Source organism: Triplophysa dalaica, chromosome 19 (genome assembly GCF_015846415.1).
Source record: "Triplophysa dalaica isolate WHDGS20190420 chromosome 19, ASM1584641v1, whole genome shotgun sequence".
NCBI classification, from domain to species: domain Eukaryota; kingdom Metazoa; phylum Chordata; class Actinopteri; order Cypriniformes; family Nemacheilidae; genus Triplophysa; species Triplophysa dalaica.
In genome coordinates this window covers 12,227,087-12,244,138 of record NC_079560.1, presented here as the reverse complement: position 1 = coordinate 12,244,138, position 17,052 = coordinate 12,227,087, and the positions used below count along the sequence as shown (strand labels likewise).

Genomic DNA, 17,052 nt, shown 5'->3' with positions numbered 1-17,052 from the left:
CAACAGACTTGAACCTTTGTCATAGAGTGTAATGAACTGATTATTGGCTAATTTATTATTCTTTGTTCTGGATTTACCTTGAGAAAGGAAATGAAGTGAAATTTGAAGTAAATGAGGAAATATTGACTGGGAACACAGTTTGAAATTGATGTGTGAGTGGATTTTAAATGAGGAGTCATGTTTTTCAGTCATCACACCTGTATTGAACCTCTCCTCCCCCTGAGGTATTAAATAATGCTCACTTTTGTCTATTAGACTCTATGACAGTTGTCAAAATAATACTCTCAAACCTGGTACGTTATAGTATGCACATTCATAATGAACTAATACAAATGTAGCAATTTATATTCAATGAGCTGTTATGACTGAGCATAATATACAATTGCAATCCAGTGTGTGAAAACCCAGCTAAGAATTTTTTTGTGATTAATGTTTTCTACATAAAACCATTCTACATAATGTAAAAAAGTCTGCAAAATATAACCTTAATTACCTTAATATTGACGAAGATCAAAAATGTCAATAGTTCAAATCAATGGGAAAATAATGTTTGAAAACAAACTTTGATGCTTGTAAAATTAATTGGATTTTGAGACTTTAGCCTGTTTTTTACTAAGTTGAAACTGAAACCTACTGTGTGAATGCACAAGAAAATATAATAAAAATGTTGGTAAGTGTAATTAAAAAATGAGAAGGTGTCGCTTTGTTTTGAGTCCTTTCATGAATCTCAAGCGAAAAGTGCAACACTCTTGGGCTTTCCCTTCCCCCTGCACCTGTGTTTGTGACAGTTCCCTGAAAATGGTTCCCATGAGTGTAAACCGAACCCGTACTGCAACAAGCTATTTAAAGCAAAGCTGCATTAACAATTTTCTCACTGTCAGCACCAGCGGTTCTGCCCACTGACCGTTCAGTCTGTTTCCTTTGGTGGTTAAAGCATGGAGCTCGCAATGCCAAAGTCATTAGTTCGATACCAGAGGATTGTACATAGTCAGAAACAAACGTATAGTATAATGCAAGTAAAATCAATCCTTCAATGACAGTGAAACAGCTAAGAATCAGTCATCGCATTATGTCTTACCAACGTTTAGCATTTTTTGTCAGTCTCATTAGACTGCTTATTATAGTGTATTATTATAGGTAATTAAGACAATGTGTGTTCTTAATCATACATCCTTGTACACTATGAAAATCTTCATAAAACTCATTATTCACTGGGCAATGAACCTTAAAAGTGTGATGGAAATGAAGCTGAGTAAAATACAACAGTTGGATGTCTTAATTTTATGCTGCTGGATAGATTAAATAAAATGCTTGAAATTCCTGCATGTTCTGAGCTTTAAATCATAAAAAAACTTTTAAGCAAACAATTTTCTGCAAGTGTTCCCCTTTATAGACCTAGAATATAAAGTTACATCTCAAATTAAAAATTTGCCTTTAAACAAAAATTGGTTGAGATTAGGGTAAAAAATCTTCATAATACACCACTGAATGAAACACAATCATTTGTGAGGAAAGATTTCACAATCAAAAGATACAAAAGCAAATGTTTATTTTTTCTAGAATTTCCAAAGAACCTCCTTCCACAGGTTGCTGTTTGATTTTGAGCTCATACCATTACTGACTGCAAGTCAGAAGACATTCTACATCAAAAACGTCATAAAAAAGGAAGTCGGCGGCTGCTTTAGTTTCTGCAATAGTCAAATAAAACGACCATGTGATGAGTCTTGCGATGAATTTTCACTTAATGTAACGACAAAGCCACTTCCTTAAAGAAATGTCCTAGTTTGATTTAAATACAGTCAATGAGAATATTTTACATGTGTGGTATGTTTCACAGTATTAAAAGACTTAAAGTAAAAAACAATATTAAAAACCATATATATTACCCTTTCATCTGTTATCACGTGTCAAGTTGAAATTAAATAAAAAAACAGACAATCAATAATCTTTCTCTCTTACATATTATACAAAACCGTTGGCTCATGTAAAGTTTATTGATCAGTTTTTTTCCTGTGATTGTCAGATATTGAGAACAGAAGAGATGATGTGAGTTGCTTTGATTGACACCTTGCGCTCCGTCTAAGGCTGTCCAGAACAGCTCAGTCTAGTTGTGGTGCACTTGAAATCTTCCTACAATACACTGTTGCAAGATCCACAACGTCTTTTGAGTAAATGTGGAACAAGAGACTGAAAATGTTGAGACACTAAAGCTACTTCTGAATTTGTTCCTAAACGGTTGTTTCACAAACACAGAAGAGCGGATGATGACGGGTTATTTTCGGCTATTCTCTTCAGCGGCCTGAGACTGAACGTTTGTGATTTGAAATGTTACATTTGTTTCTAGTTTGGCATGAAAAACCAAAGCGGTGAGCCGTCACACTATTATCACGCAGACGTCTGTTACGATCAGTCAGAAATGACTAAAAATGATTTACCACGTTCTATAAAGTCAAAATGTCACTAGAAAAAATCACCATCTGCCTTGTGTCACAAGGACTTACAAGTGCTTTTTTTATTTGGGTCATAATGTTTTTGCTGCTGGCTGTAATTTCTCCATTTGCATGGAGCTTTTGGGAAACGTCTCTGCAGCGCTCTTTATGTCGGTTCTCTCCGTAGGAGATGATGTGGCGTCATCAACAGTTCAACTCTGTTACCTCTTGCCCATCTCATTCTGTTTGAGGAACTGGATGTTAGTGCTGCTGTCTGCCAGTTCAGGGTATTGCTCCACCGGCAAAACGTAGTAGCCTTCGTAACCCGGAACCTTCCCAATGGCCAACAATTGCTGCTTCTCATTTTCTGCCCACACCCGACCTCCTTCCCTGCCGTCGCGTACCTGCCGCTGCTCCCTAGCCCAGGCTCCGGACAGCGCCCTCTGGTGGGCCTGCTCCAATATGCGGCTTCGCTCCTTTTCCAGAACCTCCAATGACAATCCGTATCGAACACTGTAGGTTAGTCTGTAGGAGTGGATTTCTAGTGTGACACTCCGTCGCGAGCGTCCGCTGACGGTCACGTTGATGCCGTTCTCTAGCGTCTTATGGCCGCTGCTGAGTCCGAGGGCCAGCAGATCGCTGTCTGCTAATCCAAGCTTCACAAAGAAATGCCAGTCGCGCCCATCGATGGTGTAGTGAGACCCCTCGAGGTAGATGGCATTGCTGAGGATCTGCGAAATCTTGCGGCTATCTTCGCCAGCTATGCTAGACAGGTCTGTTAACACGTGGCCGTCTCTAATGGCAAACATCATGCCTTTGCCGATGATGGGTGTGCTGGTGCCGAACCAGAAACCGGGTTTGTCGCGTTTGACGCGACGCTGTTTGTTAAGCAACCTGCCCTCGATGACCATGAAGGCCTGATTGTGTCTTTCAACTGAATGCTGAACTCCGGTGAAAAGCTGTAGAAGTTAAATAATAATACAAAAATGAGTGACACTACAGAGGTGAATGATATTCTAGCTATTATTTCATGTTCACTAAGAAGGTTCTCAGATCTAAGGGTGAAGCAAATATTGACATTTCAGGATAATTTAAAAAGGAGTGGCAAATCAAACGCACCTGAGCGTTATCAGAGTCCTGACTGGCGAGAATCTCATAAGGAGGGTCAACAAAATATAGCGAGTGTCTAGGAAACCCTGGTATGATGTTGCTGAGCTGGAAGCCAAACATAACCAGCCAACTCTTCACATCTACAAAGAAAAACAAGCATGTTTACAAGGCATCAAGGTAACAAGTATTTTGTCAAACCATGAATGCGTAAAAAGAGTAAAACCCTTACCTGTCACATAGTTCTTAACATCAATCATATCGCTCAGTGGATTATTATTCTTAAACATGTATAAGTTAAACGGAGCCGGCTCTTTTCCTATCTTCGGCCACAACGTATGATCAGGTGCAGTCCATCTTCCTGCTAACACGTCATAGTCTCTCTGGGCAAAGTCTACCAGTTTGGTGAGGGGATCATAGAGACCTCCGTGAAAGCCTAGGATGAGCTGGAAATCTGGGTTGGAATCATGGTAGATCTCACCGTACGCTGTGTACTGCAGCTGTTTGACCATCTGTCCGTTACTACTGAAGATGGCCAGTGGAGTGCCTACGTTGTCCGAGGCAATGTAATATTCCTCTCCGCCGGTGACTTCCATAGCAAACAGATGACCCTGCAGGTCGTAGTAAAAAGAGGTGATTTCAGCCTTGGAGTGGTTGTAGACATGGGTGACCCGAGTGGGGTAGTTCAAATCGGCGTAGAAGTACTGCTGATGCTCGCCATCGCCGGTTCTACGGGAGACGCGGCGGCCCAAGCCATCGTAGCGGTAACGGACGCTCCAACCCCCTGGTGTTCGGCTGTAGGCTCTTTCGAGGAGTCCCTTCGAGTTGTACTCAAATATATCCGAACCCCTCTGCGCCAGCACGCCGTCTTCATCCAGCTGATACTGCATGTCGCCAAGCCGTGTGAGGCGGTCTCGGAGATCGTAGCGCAGCGGCAGTAGACGTGCGCTATTACCGGGGTTCAGCAGATGCAGGTTGCCGTTCAGGTCGTAGCTGTAGCGCCAAGTCGACCAGTCGTCAACTTTGACGCCGACTAGCTGGCCATCGCCGTCGTATTCGTAGCGATACTGCGTGGTGTTAGCATAAGGACCGATCTTCAGTTCGCGCTTGATAACGCGTCCCATGCTGTCATACTGCACCGTCATCCAATACATCAGAGAGCGGAAGATCTCATATTGCACCTCTTTGATGCGTCCGTGCGCGTCGAAATGTTTACTGAGTGTCATCACCGCTGTGGTGATGATCTGGTTGATGTCATAGTATATGATGCCAAACTTGCCGAAGTGTTCCACCTTACCGGAGATCTCGTCATAGCGGTAAAGGTCAACAGGAAGTGGAGTCTCCCCTATCACCGGCTTTATGCTGGCCACCCTGAAACTGTTATCGTGATAGGTATAGTCAAATCGAGCGTTGACCATACCTTCTTCCGAGAAACGATACATCTGTTTGTCCACTAGGGGGCCCAGCTTGCGATAGCGGATGGTGCAGGAGAAGCCTCCGCTTTGCAGGTTGACCATCTTGAGGACACCGGTGGTCTCATCGTAGCCGAAGGTGACGGCAGTGGCGTCGTACAGGATCTCAGACAGCTTTCCCAGCTTCCCGTACTTGTAGAGCACACGGCGGCCCGTTCCGAGGTGGAAGGTGGCGCGTGGACGACCGTCCTCGCTAAAGTCGTGAATGACGGTGGCATTGCTTTCAGGAGGGTTGTAGGTGTTGCGGATGTAACCAACAGACACGTGGGTTGCCATAGTGTGTCTGGCCATGCTCGGCATGGTGACCGCTGTGAGCCGACCGGCTGTGTCGTAATCAAAGACGTACTGTTTCTGACTCTGCTGAAGGAGCAACACCATAGACTGTGGAGGAGAAACAAAATAAATTGAAAGAGAAAACGAGTGAAGGACAAAAAGAGCATTGTGGCATTTCACTAGGTGCCTGTAGAGTCGCAACACACCTTGTCTAAGTAGCTAAAGCTCCAAACTTTCCCATCAACGAAGGTTCGAGACAAGATCCGTCCAAATGTGTCAAACTCGCTCTTCTCGCTCATGCTGCCCCTCTGCAACCCCAGCAGGCGGCCGGTGGGCGAGTAAGACACATTAACCAGGGCCAGGCTACTGCTGGGAAGCCAGGTGGCCGGCCGGCCCTGGGCGTCATAGATGATGCGCAACGTGAACTTGCGATGGTCGTCGTAGATCTTCTCTGTTCTGGTGTTGCGGTCGTAGTCGATGGATAACAGGTTCCTGCTGTGGGCCTGGGAATTTTTCAAAGAAACATTTAGGGTTTTTCTGTGCTTGACTGCAAAGTAAAACAGTGTTTGAACACAAAGTAAAACTTACGCGCAACTTCCTCCCGAACACTGTGACCTTGCCTTTGGTCAGCTCTTTCCTCATACGCCACTCGATTGAGTTGAGGCCGCTGTCAGTGGGTAGTGTGATGTTGCGTCTACCAATGGTAGGGCTCACGGATCCAGCGAGGATGTGTGGCTCTGTGTGAAAGCTCATTCCCATTCCATTGGCGTAGGACACTCGTAGGGTGCCATTGTGGTACAGCTGATAGCTATTCCTCACTTGGTCTATGAAAAGGCAAGCGATACGAATAAAATACAGGATTATTAAATTGGATACAGTGGTACAACTTCATAAAATGATATTACATTTGACAATTCTGGACATATCAGTCTATCATCTGCATTCAAATAGGATTATATTCATATAAAACTACGCAAATCATAGCTTCAGAACATTATTACACACAAACTATTGATATGTGAATGTGTTAAAGAGACATTGAACTGAATGTTTACTTCATTAAGGGAAATAGTGTCACCTTTAACCAACTTTTTAATATCGTGTATGAGATATTAAGCCTGATCTGACTATCTATTGTACATCAGGGATAAGCGCAGTACTGTAGGGCGGATGTGTGTAATACACTTATGCGGCTTTTGGATATAAAGATCCTTTAGCTTTCGGTAAAAGCAGCACAAATGTCTTCAGTTCCATTTGCGAGCCGTAATTGGATCATACGCTGCTTTCCACAGAAATATACCTGGGAAATACAATCATGCACAATTTGAAAGTCATAAAAACATCCGAGTACATTTCGGTTTGTTGCTAACAAGCACAGGGCACCCAGAGGTTGCTTCTAACATCTTTTGTCTAGAGCAAACAGCACTTCCATAATCTTTACTGGAAGCATTGTGAGAGAATGTATTGTCAACACGCAAGCTATTGAAACAGGAATGTTAAAAGAAGAGTTTAAGCCGTCATTAGAAACCCCAAGGGCAGTGTATAGTGAATTATAAAATGTTGATATCTCGGCTCGGCTGGACTCCACACATTCAAACAATGTGTTCTCCCTGTGGGTAGTAAAAAGTTTCATTAGTCTATGTGTTTTCTTCTTAATGGATGTGATATACAGGGCAAACGTGGGACTGAGATGTGTTCTCTCTGTATGTGTTCTTAAGCGTGACTCGTGTACCTTGAACCACAGTGTATGAGGCCTCTACGGAGGAAAGATTTGTGATAACGGTGACTTCATCATCTCGGTTTGAGCTCTCCATGTCAATATTAATAGACTCCTCCATTTCCCGATGCAGGCTAGTTACTACACCAGTGGGATACGAGACGTTGGTTAGACGACCTTCGCTGTCGTAGCTGAGAAGATACAAGACAAAACTCACTAATGCGCATTTCATATACAGTCTGTGTCATGTACAACTGTGTTCGCTAGTAATGAAATGTAAACCAGGAATTAGTCTATGAGGATTGTTTTTATTTAAATGTATCTTCCCCATTTTCAATTGTTTGGATTTTTTAAACATTAACCTTCACATTGATCTACTGGAAGCTTAAAGATATACAGTATGTGTGAACAGTTCTAACACACAGACACTAGATGGCTCCAAGACCAAAGCTATACTGCAAACACATCCTCCGTTGTGACATCTTACATCAAGATAACAGGCAATGACCACAAACGTTTTAAGTTATCTCTTAAAGCTTTCTGATCCAAAGATACTTTAAACTCATGACTTGGCAAGTAAAGGCTGCAGTTGATAACCATTGTAACAACTGTCGCCATATGGACGTGAAAAACCCATTTAGTTTCTCTCTGGTGAGCTGGCAACCCCCAAAACTCTAAAAAGCAAATCGCTTACTTCCATACAAAAAAGTAGGAGAAAATCAGTATGAATACTATGTCTGAAACCTCAATCTGCAAAAACAGTAGGAGAGAAATACCCGGATGGTCAATTCAAAAGTAAATAAAAATAAATAGCAGAACGTCCGTTTTGAAATGTACATTAAGTGCAAATAAATGAATTTCTTGTGTTTTTTTAAAGCCAATGCACAGGTTGTACAGGTTGGCGGATGCCAAAACCTGTTCATACTAGTCACAGTCATACTATATAGAACATACTATTTTAACAGTCGGTAGGGTGGTACTTATTCAAATTCAATAATAGCATTAAACTCACTGTTCATAAACAAATACAATTGCTTGTGTTTAGGGTTTTGAACAGTAATAACTATTAATTTAAATTCAAAATCTGACTGCAACTAATACCTAATGTCCTGTTTCTTTAACCTGTGTGTAGTATCTGTACAGCTCAATAATTACAGACACATGTAAATCCTTGTTTCGTGTTAGGATTATAAAATATAATCATAAAATGCAAGAAAATTCAACTAGATTAAAAAGCACACGCAGACGGTCCAAGCACTTAACACGGCAACTAAACCACATAAAGCCATTTGTTCCTCTGATGTTCTTTGAAGTGTTCACTAAAGAAATCTCTTGTGCTGTGCATCTGTCGCAAAGATTTCCTGCGTACAGGAGAATGATCAGAGGAATCAATACAATGAAATTTGTTGCTGACTATTTTCATTAGTATTATCAATGATATTGGTTATAACATAATTACGTATCAATGTTATCGACTAGCTGCGGCGGTGCTAAATATAATTCATATCCACAAGGATGTAAAATCTACATATTGCCCGGCATCACTGATTCCTGCTATCACGTTTATGTTGATGTATTTGGCAGGCATTTATATCTGCGTTGAACGAACCCACAACCACACAATGCTCAACTAACTGAGCTACAGGTAACAACTCATACTCACTTGTAAAAGTTGGTCCATCCCGTCTCATCTGACTTGGAAGCCAAAAGTTCCGTGTTATAGGCGTAACTGAGCTGTGCCACTTCCTGGCTGAGGGCGGACACGGAGCGCAGGGTTCCAGCTGGGTCCATTCCAAGAGTAACCACCTGGTTCTCTGGCAACAGAACGAGCCTGATGGACCCAGAGGCTTCCCTTCTCACCCGAAGCGTGTTGTTAGAGGCGTCGGTAATTGCCGCCAACTCTCCGTCCAGCCCGTAGGTAAAATTATACAAGGCCAAGCCTGTGATGAGGCTGATCGTCTGCCTGTGAAGTCCATCAGGACTGAACAGATACAGCTCCTGTTCCAAAGACGAACCCACTTCGTACTGTCCGCTCGCTGTGGCGTTAGGACGGTTGACACGAATGGCTCGAACACGGATGTTGTTGAGGTCAGCGATATACAGGGTCCCATCTGGTGACACAGCCAATGAAGCAGGACAGTTTAGACCAGCATCGGCGGCGTAGCCCTCGTCTCCTGAGAAACAGTTGCAGTTGACATCATTCTTGCAGTCACATTCAGAAGCCGTTCCAGCTAGCAGGGAGATCTCTCCGCTGGTGCTAACTTGGCGAATGCGGTTGATGCGCTTCTCATCGGTTTCAGCGATGTAGAGCACACCTGTGTGGGAAATGGCTATGGCTGTTGCGCTCTCCAATGCAGAATGGATGGCTAGCTTGCTGAGCGAGTAATCAATGCCAGGGACCTGACAGTGCATGGGTCGGCCTGCGATGATGCTGACCTGGTGGTTCTCAGAGATACGCAGGATGACGTTGTTCTCCAGCACGTACAAAGAGTTGTCCATAGGATTGACGGCCAGGTCTGTAGGCCACTCCAGACGAACCTGAAATATCAAACGTTATATTATCAAATATTAAATATTAATATCAAATATTAAGCGCAAAGAACATGGGACACAACCCGTTGAAGAACCAATAGGGATGTTGAGCTGGTGGATAATTATTTTGCAATTATTGTTTAAATAAGAAGACTTGTTTGATATCTATTTTGATTTGTCAAGTTTATGTATGAGAGAATTCTTAATAAAAAGATTTGAATTTTATTTATTTATGACAATATAAGAATGCATCTGAATTAAACAACAGCGTTTTAGTGAGATGCCAAAAATAATTATAATATTGCAAGATTTGAAGTCAAAATATTTTGAGAATAAAGCTGAAGCATTACAAGATTGAAGTCTTATATTTAAAAAATAGTCAAAACTGTACAAACAAAAAGAAAAATTGCAACATTACAAGATTAAAGTCGTATGTTTCGAGAATTACATAAAAATTTCTAGAATTAAGAATAAAATTCAAGCATTACGAGAATATAATATTTTGAGAATGTGTCAAAATTTCTTGAATAAAGTCGTAATATTATGAGACTTAAGTCTTAATATTTCGAGAATAAAGCAAGATTTTAAAAATAAATCTGTAACATAACAAAATAGAAGTCGTTAAATTTTAAGAATAACATCAAGATTTCCAGAATAAAGTCCTAACATTAAGAGATTAAAGTTGCAATGTTTTGGGAATAATGTCAATTCTTTTAAAATAAAGTTGAAGCATTACAAAATTGAAGTCGTAATATTGCGAGAGTAACGATTTTTAGAATAGAATCGTAACATAACAAAATTGAAGTCTTAATATTTTAAGAATAGTCACAATTTCAAGAATAAAGTAATAATATTATCAGATTTAAGTCGTAATATTATGAGAACATCAATATTTCAAGAATAGTCATAACATTACGAGGTTGAAGTGGTAATATTTTGAGAATGACATCATAATTTAAAGAATAAAGTCATAATATTTTGAAACTTTGAGCAAGTCTAACAAATGTATTACTTGTCTTACTTTTGATGTAGTGTGTTTGTGGCGATAGGTTAAAGGTTAAAAACCTTTACAGACGCTTTATTCCTGTGATGCCAAGAGTTTATCTCGAAATATAACACTTCATCTATTTTCTTTTTCTTTACATGAAACTAAAACAGCATCATTTAAAAGATTTTATTCTTTTAGATTTGCTTATTTTTTGTATTTTTGAGAAGCTTTTCGCCTGTCTTCACCGAAGGACCACCATTGACATCACAGATCAAGAGAGTGAAGGAAACTATTTCTAACCTGACTGACGTCCATGCTGGAGTCACAGCTGAGAGGTCTGACTGCAGTCAAGTCATTGGTCTTTATCAAAGTGGAAATAATGCCATTCTGATCCACTTTTCGAATCATGGTGGCATCCACGAAATACATCAGGCCATTCTTATCCAACGCAACACCTACATGAGAGAGCCAAAAATTAAGAAACTCATTATTTGTGCATCATAAGTTCCTTCCAGAGATGACCCTTGCAGTTCCTTATCGTGTGTCAGCGTTTGCCAGAACATTCATGAGCGTTATCAGAAGCTTTTAATGTAAACAGTAAGAATGTAGAATGCATGTATCTGAAATCTGTAAGATATTCTCATAAGGACAGTTTAGATGAGTTTGAGAACGTCAGAGAACGTTTCGCTTTATTCTGCCACTCAACCCAAAACTTCTCGTCAATGTCAAAGATATCACCACTGACTCTCTCAAAGAAGTTTGCGGCTCCCCACGGATCTGCATTGCTTTCTACTCCGACGGTTCCAGAAGGAAAGGTGTTTTTCAAAAGCTAAATAATTAGTAGTCAGTGTGTGTAGGTACAGTGACCTGGAAAAGAGACAGACGCCATGACGCTCGCCTGCTGCAGTCAGATTCACGCTGTCACGATGATCATGTCGGAGCTTGTTTTATTCGGAGATAAGGCAGCGTTGTGTCTCTGAGAGCAGTCAGGTAACCTCACGATCTCTGTTTAACTTCCGTGTCATTTATTTTCCTCACATCACTGGTGCCATGTTGGGGTTTAAGAGCGATGTTTCAAGTCTGGAGAATTACAGGTTAGCGCTGAGCTGAGGTTATTGTCTACAGGATTAAGTGTTGATGAATTCTAGGTTCATGGGAAATAAAAATGTGTTTCAGATGTGATCGTGAAGCATCGCTTTGTGGTGTTCTGTTCTGCCTACACGATATCACAATATTTAAAGGTGCAGTGTGTGATTTCTGTTAGGATAACCGAATGTGGACACATTCTCAATATGCTTTTTTTTGGTTTGGTCATGTTACAAAAAACCGACAACTCCAATTGTCACAAAACAAGTGTGAAAGCTTGTATATATTTCTTTAAAAGCATCACCTCTTGGGCTCATCAGCGTGGCCTCCATTGCCTTTCCGTCGTCACCACAACGAGCCTCATCAAACGGGACGCACTGCTCTCCCGTTCCCACCACCACCTCAGCGTTATCCAGCAGCGGGCGCGCCCCGTTAAGAGCTTGCACGCGGTAGATCTGTCGTGAGTTGGTGTCTGACAGGAACAGAGAACCTGACACTGGATCCACCGCCAGATAGTACTTATGACTTGGACTGTTGCTATGGGAATAGGGCAAATGGAAGAGTTTCGCTTAATGAAATCTTCTGGCAAATAGAACGGTTACCTTGGTGAACATGATGAAATGTAAATATGTAATTTATGGTTGACAACTGGAACTCAAAAAGAAACCACTATGTAGGCAAAAAACAGTGAGATTCTGCAATGTTAAATAATGTAAATCAATTCGGAAAGAATTGCATTAAAAACATAAAAAAATATTATAATATATTATAAAGCCACAGAAAAAATAAGAGACCATTCCAAATTTTATTTTATTCTTTATTACTTTTTTGTAATTTAATCTTTTATTGTGTCCATTCCAGTCCAGTGTCTGTTGAGTTTCAACAAAATCAAACCTCAGGAGGGCCATAAAGTCATCCGACAGCAATGTAATAGACTGACAGCATGACAAGACACATAAAAATGGTTTTCTTTGCAGTATTTGAGGCCAAAAAAAATACAGAGCATCCTTTCTGTTATATTTAACTGTTTTCTCCAGTTTTCATTTTCTGCACATAAATGCAAATCGAACGAATATTTTTATTTGACATTTGGGAGAAACATTGTTAGTAGTTCACAGCATAGATATAAATAACCAGATGCCGTATTATCATCTCTTTCTATGGGCCGCTATACGTATGTCGTCCGCCATATTGGAACGGTAAGAGTTGGTGCGGCTTTCCCGTGGAATTAGGATACTTTGTAATCGTTGCTATGGTTTGTTTTATCCACAGGTTAGGAGTGAGAGAATTTTCTTATATAGCTGTCAATCTTAAAATGACTTAATGTTAAGTTCTGTTATTTGGACTAGGGAAGTTGGGGTCTTGGTGAAGGATTTGGTTTCACAGATCTGGCAACCCTGCCAAGCCTGTCAGTGAAGACTCAGGAGCAAGCTGACTGTGCATGATCACAAAAACATATTTATTGTTGTTGTGTAAACTCAAATATTATATTTCCTACACTAACACATGACAACAATGAAAGGGTCTCCCTTTTTTCAAATGGTCTCTTAATTTTTTTCAGCAGCTCTTTAGTGTATATGAGAAATAGTTTAAAATTAGGCATTTATTTGTATTACCTGTGTCTCAGATCTTTATTCCTTTAGGAAGCAAAGGAAAGAAAAGAAAAAAATGCATTAATAAAAACAAACTCTTACTTTTTAAATGTACCAGTTCTAATTTTAGATTTTTTATCAGTGCCAGCTGATCTTAAATAAAACGTTTTAATAATCAAATCATTTTTTCATAATAGCGCTTAAGAAAAAACTGTGTTCAGAAAAAAACATCTTTTTGTCAACCTACACAACTAAATCTGCGAGGGCGAGGAAGAAACTAAATAATAATCCTAACGGATTAAATCAACGCACACCTTACATTGTTTCATCTGAATATTCTTGTTCACCCAGAAATACAGAAATTAAATCAGATGCACATTAGATGTAAGCAGGCAGTCAGCTTTACCTGAGCTCCAGTACAGCAGTCGTATTGAGGGACGGATAGACCCTCCTCACAAAGTTAAGGTCACCCACAAACAGGTTGCCTTCTCCGTCACAGGCGAGGGCTATCGGTGCCAGCAGCTTGTTTCCCTCCGCCATCCCACTGCAGCTTGGGCAGGAGATGCTCCGCCTCCTCCCGTTCCCCATGATGCTATTAATGATGGGGGGCTGCTGCTGGGACAGGAAGACATTCTCCCCACTGCCCTTGTGTAGAATACCTACGTGAAATAAATCAAATAACGTCACCAACTGCAATTGACTGAACTGAATTTCATATACGGCATGTTTCTAATGGTCTTTACAGCCACAAATGTACGGCAATAATTTATAGACTATGACATATTTATTGCATTTCATGATCAACTGCCTGAAACCGGCAGTCATTAAAGACCTCATAATCATCAATAATGACCAGAAAAAAATCTTTGGGTTTTCAAACACATGCAATTTTCCTTAATGTACTGATGAAATTATGAGCAATGACAAATGGGTATAAAACCGGGAGATATTAGGAAGCGTGAGTTTTGATTTTACAGTCTGCTGGCGTGCCCTCTGTCCTCATTTAACTTCAGGCTTCAATCACAACAGAGTTTTCTTTAACGTGGACCCTGCTTCCCTATCTCCTAAGGATGGGAAATATGTCTTCTGAACTTTGCTGTTGTAAAAGCCTAATGTTGTGTTCCCACCGAACGCGAAGGAAGCGTTAAGCGCGAGTGATTTACATGTTAAGTCAATGCAAAGACACGATAGGACATCCTGCGGCGCAATTGACGCGAATGAGGCAGCGCAAAAGACTTGATTCGCAAGAATCACGCGGCACGAATTGAGCATTTTGGGCGTTTTGCGTGCATTACGAGTGATTTACGCGAAACGCGCGATTTGTAAAATCTGAACTTTGCCAAAAGTTTGTGCCGCCTTAACCAATAAGCAGCGTGTTCTTGTAGTGACGTGATAGTGAGCGGAGGCAGAAATCCAAAACAACAATGGAGGCCAAAATCATCGTTGCTGTATGTGGATACCCAGAGCTGGTAATCTTCGATAATCTTACTTTTATCGAAACAGGAAAAAAAGGGATCTAGCTAGGACGAAAGTGAGTGAGGAGGTCGGACAATCTTGAATATTGTAAAAAGCGCTCTTTACTCAATTTGAGTTATATATATATGACTGGAGCTGCCTGGCAGAAGCCCATCCCGTGATGCGAATTCACGTCTGTAGTGAAGTGAATTTCAGGCGCGAATGAAGCGAGTAAACTCAAAATGTACAAGCATCCAACTTACGCGTTAATAGCCTGATTCATTCGCGCATGTCGCGTTCGGTGAGAACGCTCTATTAGGATAAACAGGTGTGAACACATTTCACAGAGCAGGAGTCAAATAATGGATGTTTTATGTTCTGAAAAGCTTCTGCCTCATTCTTCCATTTGTGCTATTTTATATGCGTCAGTCATGTCTTTAAACGTTGCATATTAGGATGATGAGTGACATGAAGACATTAATAGTTTACTTAAAACAATACGCCTCAAGTCCATTGTGTTCTGTACTTCATATTTAATGCGAAAATGAGTCATCTTTGTTTGAAACAAATTATTTAGTAGTTGATCATAGCTGTCACATTCGACTGCTTGTTACCACGAGTATCAATTGAGGTTTGGGTAACATACCGCTGCGGACGTTCAGCATGTGGTGTTTGTCTAAAGACCAGCCGCCCAGGTTTGACGGGTTGAGCTCGTACCCCTGCAGCACAGCCGTTCTCTTTTCCCACAGGACCTTACTGGGACACATCTCGTACTCGTATCCCACCGACACTGTAAAGAGAAAGTGACAAATACAGAGATTGAGGGGAAAAAAGGAATCAACGTTAAGAAGGAAAGAGTAAATGACGGAGAGGGAAGACACTTGGAGGAAAGCAAAGCTGTGCTATCTTAATTAAACACTCTATCACGGAGCGGGGACATAACAATTCATTAGCTCACAGGAGGAACTTTACGCCGCCGGGCCCCGGACCGTAATAGATGAGAGACAGACAGTCTCATTAAACTCTGAAACTATCGGTGTTTTGGAGCTCAAATTAAGAGAAAGCACTGGAGAAACTACAATAGCCTTGACATGAAACGCGATAACACGGAGGCCCTCGAAACATACCTAACTGTCTCTTTTGCTGCTTCGTGTTCCACATACCTAAAGCCTCGGTGATGCCGTAGACCCTCTGCCTGTAGGCGTCAGTCTTGTCCCAGATGTAGGTGTATGCAAGGTTAGGGGAGGCATGGAACCACTTCTGGAGGAGATGACCCTCCACGGCCACCATAAGATGAACTTTGGCCAGGCTGAGAGGCACGATCGCCGGGGTCATGATGACTCTGAGAAGAGAGAGGTAGCCTGAGGTCCTTGAGCTCAGATAGCACAGTTTCAGACTGCTGCCGGGAATCTCCATCTGCTCGTGAAGGACCTGCAGTGAGAGTTAGAAATAATGTGGGTTAATGTCTTGTCTTTAGTATTATAGCTTGTTTCCTGCAGCTGCTGTCATGGCCTTGACGAGAAAATCCCTGGATGTCATTCCAAACCTGTATGACTTTCTTTCCTATGCAGGACAAAAAAGAAGATATTTCGAAGATCTTTGGTAACCAAACAAAATGGGTCCCCATTGACTTCCATTGTATAGACACAAAACCACAGCCATTTCTCAAAATATCTTCTTTCATGTCATATACAGGTTTTGAATGACATGAGGGTGTGATGACAGAAATGTATTTTTTTAAATGAAATATTCCTGTCATGTATCATCTTTACAACACATTTTCCATTCAGTATGGCATGTAACCTTTTCAAGGTCCACAGAAAAGCTAATAAGAAAACCTTTGTGAGAAGACATTTGAGCAGCACCTGACTCTCTGGGAGAATGTGTCTCTCTGAAGGGTCGGAGCTGAAGAAGGATGACAGTGGAGAGGGCAGCACGATGGGATCCGGCCTTACGAAACCACTCAGATCACAGCTGGCCATGATTTTCTCCTCTGTCTGGAGCATCACAGTGTCCATGGCATAAAAACGGTTCCAGGGTAGCCACGCCGTGCGCTCTTGACTTCGGAACGGAGCACGCTCGAAACGCAGAGTCATAGAGCCTCCCCCATTGGCTACCAGATCAAATCTGAAAAGAACAAACACGCGAAACAAAAGTATTTCTTTAATTGATAGTTCACCCACAAATGTTCTGTCATCATTTAATCACCATTAGCTGTGTTTGGGATGTAGGAATGTGATAAAAACAAAAACACATAAACCTTGCATTACAATTGTGTTGTGATTGTCAAAACATTTGTTGATTTCATTACTTCGAATTGTAGGTGAACTGTCCCTTAACATTTTGAGCAAAGACCATACAAAGGTTATGGAAATTATTCTTCAATCCCTTTTAACTATTT

At 41.2% G+C, this 17,052-nt stretch overlaps 1 protein-coding gene across 6 annotated transcripts in view; it reads right to left on the bottom strand.

Moving 5' to 3' along the window:
* Window positions 1-1,524: 1,524 nt before the first annotated feature.
* tenm2b (teneurin transmembrane protein 2b) overlaps window positions 1,525-17,052 on the bottom strand; it is a 107,942-nt gene continuing 92,414 nt past the window's right edge. For all 6 annotated transcript variants that reach the window (XM_056731894.1, XM_056731896.1, XM_056731895.1 and 3 more), the window contains 14 exons: window positions 16,517-16,778; window positions 15,815-16,082; window positions 15,298-15,441; window positions 13,603-13,855; window positions 13,221-13,241; window positions 11,909-12,141; window positions 10,819-10,973; window positions 8,662-9,536; window positions 7,014-7,189; window positions 5,870-6,105; window positions 5,488-5,784; window positions 3,769-5,389; window positions 3,549-3,679; window positions 1,525-3,388 (listed from right to left, as the gene is read on the bottom strand). In XM_056731894.1, the coding sequence (XP_056587872.1) occupies window positions 2,651-3,388; window positions 3,549-3,679; window positions 3,769-5,389; window positions 5,488-5,784; window positions 5,870-6,105; window positions 7,014-7,189; window positions 8,662-9,536; window positions 10,819-10,973; window positions 11,909-12,141; window positions 13,221-13,241; window positions 13,603-13,855; window positions 15,298-15,441; window positions 15,815-16,082; window positions 16,517-16,778 (5,410 nt within the window). In that variant the 3' untranslated portion in view covers window positions 1,525-2,650. The remainder of the gene's footprint in view (window positions 3,389-3,548; window positions 3,680-3,768; window positions 5,390-5,487; window positions 5,785-5,869; window positions 6,106-7,013; window positions 7,190-8,661; window positions 9,537-10,818; window positions 10,974-11,908; window positions 12,142-13,220; window positions 13,242-13,602; window positions 13,856-15,297; window positions 15,442-15,814; window positions 16,083-16,516; window positions 16,779-17,052) is intronic.